General features: G+C 46.0%; 1 protein-coding gene across 1 annotated transcript in view; it reads left to right on the top strand.

Annotated features, from left to right (window-relative positions):
* Nucleotides 1–8: 8 nt before the first annotated feature.
* The window catches only part of srgap1b (SLIT-ROBO Rho GTPase activating protein 1b), a gene marked incomplete at its 3' end in the record, with an annotated part of 17,477 nt that continues 744 nt past the window's right edge, over nt 9–16,741 (top strand). The window contains 21 exon segments of the mRNA XM_079335603.1: nt 9–44; nt 115–312; nt 1,916; nt 1,919–2,043; nt 2,124–2,261; nt 2,263–2,346; nt 2,427–2,517; nt 2,520–2,527; nt 4,054–4,251; nt 7,721–7,805; nt 7,887–7,914; nt 7,990–8,023; nt 8,675–8,735; nt 8,821–8,898; nt 8,971–9,105; nt 9,991–10,096; nt 13,672–13,896; nt 14,454–14,533; nt 14,876–15,056; nt 15,633–15,773; nt 16,174–16,519. Coding sequence (XP_079191729.1) covers nt 18–44; nt 115–312; nt 1,916; nt 1,919–2,043; nt 2,124–2,261; nt 2,263–2,346; nt 2,427–2,517; nt 2,520–2,527; nt 4,054–4,251; nt 7,721–7,805; nt 7,887–7,914; nt 7,990–8,023; nt 8,675–8,735; nt 8,821–8,898; nt 8,971–9,105; nt 9,991–10,096; nt 13,672–13,896; nt 14,454–14,533; nt 14,876–15,056; nt 15,633–15,773; nt 16,174–16,519 — 2,370 coding nt within the window. The 5' untranslated portion in view covers nt 9–17.

The raw sequence follows: 16,741 nt of genomic DNA, 5'->3' as shown, positions 1-16,741 counted from the left end.
AGCTTCAGGAGGACCTCATGAAGCTGCTCAACGAGCTTTACACCGTAAGTGACACAAACAAGCCACGCCTTGTCTGTCCACGTTTCTGTCTTATTATGGACTGTTGTTGCCTAGGTGATGAAGACATATCACATGTACCACGTGGAGACGATCAGTGCTGAAACCAAACTACGAGAGGCAGAGCGTCAGGAGGGGCGCGTGAAGGGCGTGTCGGGGTCAGGCGGAGCGGGGGAGCCCGTGTTCAGCCTGCGGATAGAAGAGCGCCATCAGAGACGCAACGCTGCACGCAAGATGGAGAAGATGAGGGAGAAGGTAACATCATCTACGTCGTCCACAAGTCAAAGTGTACATCGTGTTTCTGCCCAGTATTATGTTTTGTATTTTTTCTTTATATAATTCATCTAAACTTGCTCATAGTTGTTTTTTTAAACTCTTTTACTATTGATGCTGTTTTCCTGGGGGGGGGGGGGGTTTGGAGCTGCTCTAACACCCAGATTCATAAAGTTTATCCTTATCTTTCAGAAGTAAATAAAACCACTTTTATTTAAAAGATAAAATGGTCACTCTGTCAGATCCACACAGGAGTCCCTGTGAAAACTTTTATATCCAGTGAACCTCAAAGTGAACTTCAGCTAACCAATCAAAAGCTATTCTCTGGTTCAAGTTTACATTTATGAATCAATGTCGAGACTATGGGCTCATTTTGGGGGTTCTGATCATGATGCTGGTTTCTTTATACGTTCTGGGGTGGAGACCAGTAGCTGACTCTGAGTCCACTGGGACAGTGAGTGTTTTGTTGTGATCGAGCTGCCTTTCGCCTCTCACTCCCTCCTCCCATCCGGAGGTTTGGCGTCAGAGGCAGGAACGAATAATTAGCCATGGTGCGCACTCCGGAGGGGAAAAAAACAGAGCACCCGCGGGACCAGGTGAAGGAGATGAGGCAGGCTCATTAACGGACAAAACTGTCCAAACAAAACTGTCCAAACTTCTCCTAAAGTCCACTGTGCAGGCGAATCCCCTAAACTGTCAAAAGACACCTGAAGAGCAGCCGGTAAGCATAGCAATGAATGTTTACATTGCGAGTGTCGGCTCGGTGGTGCGTTCAAGGGGCCATGGGATTCGAAAGGCACGGACATGGGTCTCTTTTGGTTTAAAAACAACTGATTGTTTATTGTGAATTTCAGATGAGATTATTGGAAATCTATTTATCTGCATTTTTGATTAATGAAATGATTATTTAAAAACGAATGAAATTTGATTTGCTAAAATTTAGTAAAAGGAAAGTTTAAAAATTTAGTAGGCCAGTAGAAATTATTATTTTGTGATTTTATGTTCTTATTTTGTGATGGCAAAAACCAAAGAGTGCTAAAAAAAAAATTACATTCTCTTTTTGTTTTGAGGTTTTTCACCTACTGCCACCTACTGCAAACCTACTGTAAACTGCTGCAAACTGTTGGAAAATACTAAGAAGACAGACTGCAAAAGAAATAAAAGCAGCTAAAAACGCAAAGAGTGGAGTCCTGTATACTTCAGTTGGGGGATGTCCTATCAAGTGGGGACAAGCTGCACAAACTAAAAAAACGCACTTGACAGTGAGTGACCTCTGATGACCTCTAGAAATCAAAGATTGGATCCAAACACTTTTGATCCGCAGCCTGCTAAAATAAACCTCCCACCTCCTGACTCTAAACCTAACAGCCAATGAGAGCCTTTCTTGAAAGGAGTTGGCTGTTCTGATGGCCAATCACACGCGACCTGTATCTCCCCTTAGCCAATGACATCTTCTAAACATGGATCTGCTACTTTTATCAACACTTGGGGGGATTTCGAGTCCCATTGCTTTTCAGTGGCATTAAAGGAAAAGAAGATGGTATTCATAACAAGGTGAGGAACGTGTTTGTCTTGTCTTCATCAGAGAAGGCCAAGTACTCCGAGAACAAACTGAAGACTCTCAAAGCCAGGAACGAGTACCTGCTGACCATGGAGGCCACCAACGCCTCCGTGTTCAAATACTACATCCACGACCTGCCTGACATCATAGACGTCAGTACGCTTCTCTCTTCCTGTCCTCCTCACTGTCCTCACCAAACATGTAAGAACTGTTTCCTCGGTCTTTGTTCCAGTGCTGTGACCTAGGGTACCACTCCAGTCTGAGCCGGGCTCTGAGGACCTACCTATCAGCCGAACTCAGCCTTGAGGCCTCCAGGAGGGCCGGTCTGGAGGTGCTGGAGGGGGCTGTGGAGGGCCTGGACCCCGCCCGTGGACAGGCAGCGTCTGCTGGGCCTCTACCCCACCGCCTTCTGCCCCCCACAACGCTTCGGATTCCAGGCGCACATGGGAGACGCTGTCAGTACCTGTGGAGAGGGTTTGATTTCTGTCAGCTGTCTGTGAGTCCTCTTGATTTACTGATTGTTGTTTTGTTCCAGGTGACTCAGATCGCATCCCAACCCCAGGTCCAGGCCGAGCTGACGCTCCGCCTCACGCAGCTCCAGACCCGCCTGGCGTCTCTGAAGATCGAGATGAAGAAGTAAGACAGGAATACACAGACACAACGTACCAGAACATACAGGATGAACGAAAGGGAGAAGACACTCACATCACAGTGACAATCACAGTGACATCACAGTGACATCACAGTGGACATCACAGTGACATCACAGTGACATCACATGTATGGAACTGCCCCCACGTAATAAAACAAGCTAAAGGTATAACAGTAAAGAAAGAAATGAAATAAATGTGATAAAGAGGAGACCAGGCTAAGATTGATCTGCTGTCGATTATTAATGTCTGCGTCTGAAACATCTGTTTGACACTTTGGTTGGGGGAAGTAAAAACCTTTTGGGTTGTAACACTTGATCACGTAGATCTGAGGTTAAAGATGGCGGCCTGTCATGGCGCAGACTGAGGTGTGCGCACGAGGCAGCTATTGGCTCAGCCTCAAGGGCAAGAAGGGGCGAGCCAAGCGGGATTAATGAGCTGCATCTGCAGCCTCAGCATGCTGCACACACACACACACACACACACACACACACACACACACACACACACACACAGACTAACACACACAGACAGACTAACACACACACACACACAGACAGACTAACACACACAGACACACACACACACACACACACACACACACACAGACAGACTAACACACACACACAGACAGACTAACACACACACACACACACACACACACACACACACACACACACACACAGACAGACAGACTAACACACACAGACAGACAGACTAACACACACACACACACAGACAGACAGACAGACTAACACACACACACACACACACACAGACAGACAGACTAACACACACAGACAGACTAACACACACACACACACACACACACACACAGACACACACACACAGAGACTAACACACACACACACACACACACACACACACACACAGACTAACACACACAGACAGACTAACACACACACACACACACACACACACACAGACAGACTAACACACACACACACACAGACAGACTAACACACACACACAGACAGACTAACACACACACACACACACACACACACACAGACAGACTAACACACACACACACACACACACAGACTAACACACACAGACAGACTAACACACACACACACACACACACAGACAGACTAACACACACACACACACACACACACAGACAGACTAACACACACACACACACACACACACACACACAGACAGACTAACACACACACACACACACACAGACAGACTAACACACACACACAGACAGACTAACACACACACACACACACACACACACACACAGACTAACACACACAGACAGACTAACACACACACACACACACACACACACACACACACAGACTAACACACACACAACTAACACACAAACACACACACACACACACACAGACAGACTAACACACACACACACACACACACACACACACACACACACAGACAGACTAACACACACACACACACACACACACACACACACACACACACACTGTGTGACACAGTTTCTTTCTAACCCTTCAGGTGAAGAAGACGTGGGGCGCCACGCTCACCACGCTGCAGGACATGACGGTGCTGGACGACTACGACGTCTCTCAGAGCTTCACCCACAGCCCGTCCTCCGAGTCGGTCAAGTCCAGCGTGTCGGACGGCTACTTAAACAAACCTAGTCTGGCCAAGAGGCGGGCCAACCAGCAAGAGACGGAGCTCTTCTACTTCAATGTAAGAGCAACATGATCACATGATCACATCACTGATGCGTCTGTGACAGGAACACGAGCATGAATAGAGAGAGAGGCGGGACTTAAAGGTTTGTTTGTCGATCTAAAGCTCGGCGCTGGACTGGAGGTCATCATCACGTGACATTTCCAGTCTGGTGAAGGGTGAGTCTGAAATGTCCCACGTGGTGAATCACTCTCCCAACGAGCCCCGACGTGAACCGGCGCTAAGTCAATCAATCAATCAATCTTTATTTATATAGCGTCAATTCATAACAGGTGTTATCTCGAGACACTTTACATAAAGCAGGTAAAGGACCTTACTGTTTGTCTGTTAACATTAACAAAAGGGCAGGTAACAAGACCATGCTCATTGTTATGTTTACATAAAGCAGGTAAACATGTTCATTGTTTACATAAAGCAGGTAAACATGTTCATTGTTTACATAAAGCAGGTAAACATGTTCATTGTTTACATAAAGCAGGTAAACATGTTCATTGTTTACATAAAGCAGGTAAACATGTTCATTGTTTACATAAAGCAGGTAAACATGTTCATTGTTTACATAAAGCAGGTAAACATGTTCATTGTTTACATAAAGCAGGTAAACATGTTCATTGTTTACATAAAGCAGGTAAACATGCTCATTGTTTACATAAAGCAGGTAAACATGCTCATTGTTTACATAAAGCAGGTAAACATGCTCATTGTTTACATAAAGCAGGTAAACATGTTCATTGTTTACATAAAGCAGGTAAACATGTTCATTGTTTACATAAAGCAGGTAAACATGTTCATTGTTTACATAAAGCAGGTAAACATGTTCATTGTTTACATAAAGCAGGTAAACATGCTCATTGTTTACATAAAGCAGGTAAACATGTTCATTGTTTACATAAAGCAGGTAAACATGTTCATTGTTTACATAAAGCAGGTAAACATGTTCATTGTTTACATAAAGCAGGTAAACATGTTCATTGTTTACATAAAGCAGGTAAACATGCTCATTGTTTACATAAAGCAGGTAAACATGCTCATTGTTTACATAAAGCAGGTAAACATGTTCATTGTTTACATAAAGCAGGTAAACATGTTCATTGTTTACATAAAGCAGGTAAACATGCTCATTGTTTACAAAAAGCAGGTAAACATGTTCATTGTTTACATAAAGCAGGTAAACATGTTCATTGTTTACATAAAGCAGGTAAACATGCTCATTGTTTACAAAAAGCAGGTAAACATGCTCATTGTTTACATAAAGCAGGTAAACATGCTCATTGTTTACAAAAAGCAGGTAAACATGCTCATTGTTTACATAAAGCAGGTAAACATGTTCATTGTTTACATAAAGCAGGTAAAGGACCTTACTGATGGATATATTAAAGAGTTCAGCTTAATCCGTCATAGAAGAACAAACTTCCTTTTAACAGGCAGAAATCTTCTGCAGACCCGGATCATGATGAACAGCCATCTGCTAAACTGTGCTGGGCTGGAAAATGGGACAAGATGCAGAAAGAAGAATAGGATGGGATAGGTTGGGGGGGGGGGTCTGGGCAGGCCATCCTCAGGGGGAGGGGGGGGGAGCTAAGTATCAGCTAAGTTAGCTTCAATGAAATCTTCAGAAAGACAAAAGTCCTGGAAGTGTCTTTTCATACGACTGAGTGAGACGCTGTAAGGTAGCAGTGTGTCGCTCTCTCTTATTGGACGCTGACGGGTCCATAGTTTATCAGCTGGCATCATGAGGCCCTGAAAAAGAATCTTTCAGCTAAGAAGGAAGTCGCCCCCTGCTGGCCAGGAGAAGGATGCAGGTTTAAGGCACATCTGCATTCAAGGTTAACCTTGAATGAACCTTGAATGAACCTTGAATGAACCTTGAATGAACATTGAATGAACCTTGAATGAACCTTGACTGAACCTTGAATGAACCTTGAATGAACATTGAATGAACCTTGAATGAACCTTGACTGAACATTGAATGAACCTTGAATGAACCTTGACTGAACATTGAAGGAACATTGAAGGAACCTTGAATGAACCTTGAATGAACCTTGAATGAACCTTGAATGAACATTGAATGAACCTTGACTGAACCTTGAATGAACCTTGAATGAACATTGAATGAACCTTGAATGAACCTTGAATGAACATTGAATGAACCTTGAATGAACCTTGAATGAACCTTGACTGAACATTGAATGAACCTTGACTGAACATTGAAGGAACATTGAAGGAACATTGAAGGAACCTTGAATGAACCTTGAATGAACCTTGACTGAACATTGAATGAACCTTGAATGAACCTTGACTGAACATTGAATGAACCTTGAATGAACCTTGAATGAACCTTGACTGAACCTTGAATGAACCTTGACTGAACCTTGACTGAACATTGAAGGAACCTTGAATGAACCTTGACTGAACATTGAATGAACCTTGAATGAACCTTGACTGAACATTGAATGAACCTTGAATGAACCTTGAATGAACCTTGACTGAACCTTGAATGAACCTTGACTGAACCTTGAATGAACCTTGACTGAACCTTGACTGAACCTTGAATGAACCTTGAATGAACCTTGAATGAACCTTGAATGAACCTTGACTGAACCTTGAATGAACCTTGAATGAACCTTGACTGAACCTTGAATGAACCTTGAATGAACCTTGAATGAACCTTGACTGAACCTTGAATGAACCTTGACTGAACCTTGACTGAACCTTGAATGAACCTTGACTGAACCTTGACTGAACCTTGAATGAACCTTGAATGAACATTGAATGAACCTTGACTGAACATTGAAGGAACATTGAAGGAACATTGAAGGAACCTTGAATGAACCTTGAATGAACCTTGACTGAACATTGAATGAACCTTGAATGAACCTTGACTGAACATTGAATGAACCTTGAATGAACCTTGAATGAACCTTGAATGAACCTTGACTGAACCTTGACTGAACATTGAAGGAACCTTGAATGAACCTTGACTGAACATTGAATGAACCTTGAATGAACCTTGACTGAACATTGAATGAACCTTGAATGAACCTTGAATGAACCTTGACTGAACCTTGAATGAACCTTGAATGAACCTTGACTGAACCTTGAATGAACCTTGACTGAACCTTGAATGAACCTTGAATGAACCTTGAATGAACCTTGAATGAACCTTGACTGAACCTTGAATGAACCTTGAATGAACCTTGACTGAACCTTGAATGAACCTTGAATGAACCTTGAATGAACCTTGACTGAACCTTGAATGAACCTTGACTGAACCTTGACTGAACCTTGAATGAACCTTGACTGAACCTTGACTGAACCTTGACTGAACCTTGACTGAACCTTGAATGAACCTTGAATGAACCTTGAATGAACCTTGACTGAACCTTGAATGAACCTTGAATGAACCTTGAATGAACTGTGTTAGATCAAAAAGTGAAGGTACATTTTTGTGTTTTTGTGTTCTTAGAAGTTCCGTGAGTATCTGGAGGGGAGTAATCTCATTTCCAAACTGCAGGCCAAACACGACATCTTGAAGAAGGCCTTAGCAGAAGGTGACGACAGCATGGCCCTATCATTTAATATACAGATGATCAATATCTCCTCTGTCCTAAACTCTTCCTTTATTCTTCCAGGATATAAATCCGACCTGCTGACCACCAGGTAACAGACTGTTTGTTGTCTGACTTTACGCCCTCTTCACTCTGATTCTGACACACTCCTCGTTTCTCGTTACAGTCGTGGCCGGAAGAACTCCCACAGCAAGCAGCAGGTAGTTTCACTTCCACGCCCAGTGTGGGGTAGTTCCTCAGTGGGTCTGTGGTGTTCAGAGGACATAACCCCCCCCCCCACGTTGTGATTCAGATATGAAGGAAATCAGGCTTTCTCATAATGTACCTGACTTTCTGCAGAGAGATGAGATCGTGATGCAATATGTTGATAATTTAATCTGCGACCTGAAACGTGGCATGCTTCACAATTAAAAGCTGAAAATATGTTTCCTTATTTCTTATAGCTTGACTTTGAATTTCCCTCGGATCAGTAACTATCTTTGGCTTTTCTTAAAACGGACAGAGGGTAGCGCAGGAAGTCAGGAGAGCTGTGAATGACAGGCAGGAAACTAACACAGCCTTCGTACACAGAGCGTGACCTAACCCACCATTTATATCAATCTAATCTACAGGAGTCAATAATCAGATCATTCTTCACAATGCTGGGCTCATCTTAAATGTTTGGTTCAGGAAAAAGCTGTTTTTACGGATTACTCCTGAAATACTTCTATAGTGTCACCAAACAAAAGAAGGACAAACTGTGAGCTGTTCAACAAGAATCATTAAGAACCGATTCCTGATCTATTTCCAATAAGTCTAAATGAAGAAACAGACCCAACTGTGTCCTCTTGTTCCCTTTGACCTGAACACAGGACTCTACTAAAGCCATACCTTTACTAGTGGAGAGCTGCATCCGCTACATCAACCTGCACGGTGAGTGTTCATCACAACAGATACTGCTGACCTTAGAAACAGACGATACGAGAAACGATATCGAACCAGAATCTGTTCCCATCAGGCCTCCAGCATCAAGGAATATTCCGGGTGTCAGGGTCACAGGTGGAGGTCAACGACATCAAGAACTCCTTTGAAAGAGGTAAAAAGGTGAAGCTGACAGAATAGATGGCTGGACATGGACGTGGTTTAAGTTGTTGTGTGTGTCGGTCAGGTAACGACCCGCTGATTGACGAGGAGAGCAACCACGACATCAACTCTGTTGCCGGAGTGTTGAAGCTCTACTTCAGGGGTTTGGAAAACTCGCTGTTTCCCAAGGACCGCTTCAATGACCTCATCTCCTGCGTCCGTGAGTAACATTGTGTCTGAGTTTACAGGATGTCGGTTTACCTTCAAACAGAGCCGTCTGTTTGCTCTGACAGGAGGTTCTGCTTTTTGTAAGGTGGGCGTCCATGATGCTAAGACCTGAACGATGTCTGTCTCCCCACCTGTCTCTGCCCACCTGTCTCTGCCCACCTGTCTCTGCCCACCTGTCTCTAACCACCTGTCTCTGCCCACCTGTTTCTAACCACCTGTCTCTAACCACCTGTCTCTAACCACCTGTCTCTGCCCACCTGTCTCTGCCCACCTGTTTCTAACCACCTGTCTCTAACCACCTGTCTCTGCCCACCTGTCTCTGCCCACCTGTTTCTAACCACCTGTCTCTGCCCACCTGTCTCTGCCCACCTGTCTCTAACCACCTGTCTCTGCCCACCTGTTTCTAACCACCTGTCTCTGCCCACCTGTCTCTAACCACCTGTCTCTAACCACCTGTCTCTGCCCACCTGTCTCTGCCCACCTGTCTCTAACCACCTGTCTCTAACCACCTGTCTCTATCCACCTGTCTCTGCCCACCTGTCTCTGCCCACCTGTCTCTAACCACCTGTCTCTATCCACCTGTCTCTGCCCACCTGTCTCTGCCCACCTGTCTCTAACCACCTGTCTCTATCCACCTGTCTCTAACCACCTGTCTCTGCCCACCTGTTTCTAACCACCTGTCTCTGCCCACCTGTCTCTAACCACCTGTCTCTGCCCACCTGTCTCTGCCCACCTGTCTCTGCCCACCTGTCTCTAACCACCTGTCTCTGCCCACCTGTCTCTAACCACCTGTCTCTGCCCACCTGTCTCTGCCCACCTGTCTCTGCCCACCTGTCTCTAACCACCTGACCTGGCTTGTGTTTGTTTTTTCCTGCAGGCATCGAGAACATGTACGAGAGAGCACAGTGCATCCGTAAGATCCTCCTGGGAGTCCCGAGGGCCATGCTGGTGGTGATGCGTTACCTTTTTGCCTTCCTCAACCAGTGAGTTTTTTCCTGAACCAATGCTAGCTCTGTTTGTGATCATCCTCCATTTCCTTGAACTGGACCCCCTCATCACTCAGGATAAACCTCTCTCATTGTGAAGGGTGGACTTAGAGCATGTTGAGATCTAACTGAGCTCATTTTCACTCTGCAGCCTCTCAAACAAATATAGCATAAGTGAGAGAGAAAGAGTGAGCGAACGAGACAGAGAGAGGGAAAGAGTGGGTGAGACAGAGCGAGTGGAGTTATTAGAATATGAGTCTCCTTCATGGGTTCAATATCATTCATTTCCTCTGACGACGTTTTGAAGCTGCCAAACACAAATCAGAGCTTCACTAATGAGCTGCTTTTATTGGCAAGAAGTCAGCTGATTTGTTTTTGTAAAAACAGAGGATGAGCACAGAGCGGTTCTGATTGGTTCATCATGAACATGTAGATAGATAGATTGATAGTGATAGTACGAATTTCTGTGAATACGTTCAGTTTGGTTACACTTGGTAGAGGTGACTTTGCTGTTAGCAGACTACGATCTATTCGGAGAAGCTATGACCATATTTGAAGAGAAGAATGTCATTAGAGGTATTCTAAAAGTATAAATGTATGGCCTCAGTTGATAATGGAATGAGGAATTGTTCTTAAAATAGAGGTTTGACATTGTAAGGGTAAAGGTGATGTGATTCTCCTGACCATGTATAGAAATATCCAAAGTGGGAAGGAATTTATGACATCTGTTGAACAGTATATAATGGCTCCACAATGAACATTAAAGAGTCTATCTCTCAGCCTGCACAGAGTCTCAGTGTTGTCTGTTAGAGTAGAACCACGGCCGTGATATGCTGCATTTATATTATTCAACCCATCAGATAGATAGATAGATAGATAGATAGATAGATACTTTATTGATCCCGAGGGAAATTCAAGGCATCCAGTAGCAGTATACAGACAGGCAGGACACAAGACATTAGTTACAATACACACCTGCTGTCCCCCCCCCCCCCCCTCTGTATACAATAATCCCCCAAACAAGATTTAGCAGCCCCTATGTGACTAAGAGTACGGTAAATATAATTACAGGTTAAACCTGTGCAGTTAGCATTAGCATTAGACTCAAACTTATATAGCATAATGTACATAACCTGTGCAGTTAGCATTAGCATTAGACTTAAATTTATATAGCATAATGTACATAACCTGTGCAGTTAGCATTAGCATTAGACTTAAACTTATATAGCATAATGTACATAACCTGTGCAGTTAGCATTAGCATTAGACTTAAACTTATATAGCATAATGTACATAACCTGTGCAGTTAGCATTAGCATTAGACTTAAACTTATATAGCATAATGTACATAACCTGTGAGGAGAGAAAAACATGTGTTGGTTAAAAGAGACCTGTAAACAGTTAAAGAGCCTTAGAAACAAAGTGCTGACCTTCTAGAAACTAGTTCCATGTGCATGTACAGAGGTGTTTGAGGTAGTGCCAGAGGTGTGAGTACAGTCATTAAACAGTCAATGCAGGGATGCAGACTGGGCCATTAAAGTGCTCAGCAACATAAAGGAGCAGTGATTAGCATTAAGTGTCCAAAACAATAAGGTGAAACCAGGAGTGCTTAGGGTGATTATCATTAAAGTACCCAACTATTGAGGAGCAGATTAGCATTAAGTGTCAAAGACAATAGAGTGAAACTTGACCTAGTTAGAGTGATCATGTCAACCATTACAGATGTAGCATAACACAACAGTAGGATGAAACCAGACATGATTAGGGTGATTATCATTAAAGTGACCTGTGCTCAGTAAGGTGACTATCAATATGCATTAAAGTGTCCAACTGGAGGCTGACTCTGAGGTCAGCAGTGCAGGTGAGGAGGGAGAAAAAAGTGAAAAAAGAGTCCAGGGTTCACAGTGTGCTTCTTCCCTGCCGTGACAGTGAAGTGTTGTACAGTCTTATGGCCTATAGGGGGACAAAAGAGTTCTTGAGTCTGTCCGTGGAGCACGACTGTGACAGCAGTCTGTCACTGAACATGCTCCTCTGCCCGGTGAAGGTGCTGTGCAGAGGGTGGTGTGTGTTGTCCATGATGGAGAGCATTTTGTCCAGAGACCTCCTCTCTACCACTGTCACCAGTGAGTCCAGCTCTGTACCCACCACAGAGCCGACCCTCCTCACCAGTGAGTCCAGCTCTGTACCCCCCACAGAGCCTCCTCACCAGTGAGTCCAGCTCTGTACCCACCACAGAGCCAGCCCTCCTCACCAGTGAGTCCAGCTCTGTACCCCCCACAGAGCCGGCCCTCCTCACCAGTGAGTCCAGCTCTGTACCCCCCACAGAGCCTCCTCACCAGTGAGTCCAGCTCTGTACCCACCACAGAGCCAGCCCTCCTCACCAGTGAGTCCAGCTCTGTACCCACCACAGAGCCAGCCCTCCTCACCAGTCTGTCCAGGCGTGCTGCGTCCCTCTTCTTGCAGCTTCCTCCCCAGCACACCACGGCGTAGAAGAGGACGCTGGACATCACAGACTGGTAGAACATCTGCAGCAGCTTTTTGCAGATGTTGAAGGACCCCAGCCTTCTCAGGAAGTACAGACGGCTCTGTCCCTTCCTGCAGGTAGTGTCCATGTTAGGCGACCAGTCCAGCTTGTCATCCAGCTGCAGCCCCAGGTACCCGTAGATCCTGACCACCTCCACGTCGACCCCCCCGATGGAAACGGGTTCTAGATGTGGTTTGTTCCTTCGGAAGTCCACCACCATCTCCTTGGTCTTGGAGGTGTTTAGCTGCAGATGGTTGTCACTGCACCACGTCACAAAGTCCTCGATCAGGCTCCTGTACTCCTCCTCCTGTCCATCCCTGACACAAGCAACTATCGCAGTGTCGTCCGAGTATTTCTGCATGTGGCAGAGCTCGGAGTTATACTGGAAGTCAGAGGTGTACAGGGTGAACAGGACAGGGGAGAGCACGGTCCCCTGTGGTGCTCCGGTGCTGCTGACCACAGTGTCAGATGTGCAGTCCTTCAGTCTGACGTACTGTGGTCTCTCTGTGAGGTAGTCATGTAACGTAAATAAAAAAATGTATTGCGAGATGAGAACAAAGTATGACTACTGTAATAAAACGTTGTGCTTAGTTTTCATTGGATAAAAGCTCTAAACTGTCACACTGAAGTTTATAATAAAGATATTAATATTTACACGTCAGGTTAGTTAAGTCAGAATGAGAAACCTTTAAACGTTCTTTCTGCCTTCAGAGTCAAACAAAGATTTCTAGAATAACCTCTTCTGATCCATCGTATCCTCGACTGTCTCAAAGTCTACACACGTGTCAGAGAATTAGTAATCCTACATGATCAGTGGATCAAGGGGGCGTGTCATGACACCTGTCAATCATTCACTCTGTTGGGCTGTCACTGTCAGGTGATGATACTTTAAAGAACACTTGTCTTCATGTCTCTGAACATGATCTCGATAGTTTCAGGAGTGTCGATGTGAAAACAGCTCGATATAAAAAGGAGTGTTTCATGATTCCACACGAAGCTCTGCAGCGCCACCTGCTGCCTATGTTAGTAAATGTCCCCTGTCCTTCAGCCTCTCTCAGTACAGCGATGAGAACATGATGGATGCTGGGAACCTGGCCATCGTTTTCGGGCCCACCCTCCTGCCCACTCCAGAGACTCTGGACCAGGTGGCCTGCCAGGCACACGTCAACGAGGTCATCAAGACAGTGATCCTGAACCACGACAACATCTTCCCCGACACCAAGGAGCTGCCGGGTCCGGTTTATGAGAAATGTATGACAGGAGACCAGTACTGGTGAGCAGGCAGCACGTGAACGCTTTCATTCAGTAGATGTTCTTAACTCCTCCCCTTTAACCTGCTGAGTCACCCTAAAACCTCATTCATGCTTCTAGTGGTCGGCGGTGTGCGCACGGTCCATGCGCACGCCGCGAACCTGTTGGCGTTGTTATAAAATCGACCGCAAGAAGCATGAATCAGGTTTAACCCTTCCCCTTTAACCTGCTGAGTCACACTAACCTGTCCTCATTTTAAATATGGACGAGCTGCAGACAGGAACAGTTTGATGTAATCATCATCTTTAACAAGAATCTGTAATTATGCACGCCAGTGTCTCCTTTATGTATGATCAGCGTGGAGAACTCTAGCTTTCCTTTATCCAATCAGAAACAAGCGTTTTCTCTCCCTGTAGTTTCTTCGTCTGTGTTATTTCCTCCTTCTCAAAGCAAACTCTTCAACTTCCTGCCGGCGCTGCAGGGTTTCGTACACGTCCTCAGACTCTGTGCGAGCGTCCTCCTCCCTTTGTTTCCATGTTGAATGGTCGGTTTGTGTCCTCTCTTCTTTCCCCCCCGCAGCGAGAGTCCGTTCAGCGAGCCTGGAGCTCTGGAGGAGGCCGAGCCCGACGGCGGCACCGAGACCCAGACCAGCGATGAGGGTAGGCCTGACCCCTGACCTTCACACAATCGCCCCCACAATCCCATCCCTGCATCTCCTGGTGGAGAGTGGTTGCTACGACAACGGCAGCCATGGCAACATCTCGCATTCCCACCCTGCCTCCCTATTTCACACTCTCCGTCTTTGCTTCTCTTTCTATTTGAATTAATAATTTCTAAAGCTCTGCTCTGATTGGCCAAGTTGTTATAAGAAACAAATCCACAGTGACGTTTGATTGACAGGTTCATGTTCACCTCTATTTCTGAGTCTGCTCTGATCTTTATCTCCCATCTACCACCTCCCCCCCCTCTTTTCTCTTCTTGTCTGTCTCTCTCTTTGGCAGAGGGTGAAGCTGTGGAGGCGGTGGCGAGGTTCGACTACGTGGGCCGGTCGGGTCGTGAGCTCTCCTTCAAGAAGGGAGCCTCCCTGCAGCTCTACCAGCGGGCCTCACATGACTGGTGGGAGGGGCGGCTCAATGGAAACCACGGCCTGGTGCCTCATCAGTACATCGCTGTGAAGGAGAGGCGAGTGCACGCTGTCTATTCATGGAATAAAGAAGGTCACAGCGTAGAGAAGTATACACGCTGCCCATCGATCAAACTTTACCTGAGAGCACAACAACAAGGTACAAAAAGATGCAGTTCTTCGAGTGACCACTAGAGTCTGAGTCCAAACTCTCACATACACACCGTCTTTATGGCCATGCACTGTATGACTCAGTGAAGTATGATTAGGGCGGGACCTATCTGTTTAAGGCCATATTGTTGCAGGTTTATGCTCCGCCTCTTTACCTATCGTTAGGTTGATCTAAAGTTTGATAGAGTCAGGGTTTCCAGTATGAAACCACTGGCTGACGTCACTGAATCCGAGCTGGCGTTTTATAAATCTCAACATTTATTTGAACTGTAATCGTTGATGTTCCTGAAAGTCAGCGTGGAGAGCAATGAGCATGTTTCATTGGCTGAGGAGACGATCACCTCGTTGACTCCACGGACACACGGACTCACCCACCACAGGCTATTGATCTCCTCAGTGCTGATTGGTGTTGCCTCAGCTCTCTACACTGATTAGTCCTGATAGAGAGTGTGTGCTGTCTCCAGGGCCGACGCCATGTCCGACACGCTCAGCACCAAGGCCGACAGCGACGGAGGGAGCAGCAGCACTGACGACAAACGGTCCAGGAGTGAACTGAGCTCCCCGACAGACATCCGACCCCCGGAGAACTACAACAGGTCCGTCATGTAAGACTGCTTCTATTACGAACGGGGGGGGGGACTAAAGCTGCTCTTTTCCACCCACAGGAGGGGCTCAAAGGTCACAGGGCACAAACCAAGACACCGAAATGAAAAGCCGACCCCTGACCCCCGACCCCTGACCCCTGACCCCTGAACAGGACAAAAGATTCAAACAAAAATGAGCAGCAGTGGAACAGACGAATGTGTCTCTAACATGAAAATAATAATGTAGTTTTACAAACACAGGAAGCCTTAACTGTTTGTTAATGAGGCTCCTGATCTGTACCTTTGTTGTCTATATTTCCTGTGTAGTTTTTCAAAGTAAAAGCCTACAGTAAACTACGGAGATGATGTTCTCAGCAAGTCTGGGTTAGTCACTTTAAATGTTTGTACTTCCTGTTTACAGTCACAGGAGGAAGAGGACCGATGGTTTATTTCGAAGGCCCCTTGGCCGCTCTAACGACAGTCATTGCCATGGTAACGGGGGCGTAATGGAGCGCAGTTCTCCACCCGTGACGGGTCACTTCAGTCCCAGAGACCTGCTCCTGGGACGGGGGCAGGGCATGACGCCGCCCCTCGACAGCCCGGAGCGCCGCCGCCGCTCTGCTGCAGCCGTGACAATGACGGTTAGCCGACATGATTCACTGAGGAGGCCAGAGGACACGCCCATCAGGCGCTCGAGCAGCGGGCAGCACGGCTTCAGTGACTCCTCCCACCGATCCAGAGGGCTGGATCCTGACACACTGGCACAGGTACACACACACACACACACACACACACACACACTGACACACACACACACACACACACACACTGACACACACACTCACACACTGACACACACACACACACACACAGACACACACTCACACAGACACACACTCACACACACACACACACACACACTGACTGACACACACACACACACAGACACACACACACACACACACACACACTGACACACACACACACAC

This window comes from Symphodus melops (assembly GCF_947650265.1).
Source record: "Symphodus melops genome assembly, chromosome: 22".
Lineage (NCBI taxonomy): Eukaryota > Metazoa > Chordata > Actinopteri > Labriformes > Labridae > Symphodus > Symphodus melops.
The sequence above is the reverse complement of the archived record's forward strand: the minus strand, read 5'-3'. Positions and strand labels throughout refer to the sequence as shown.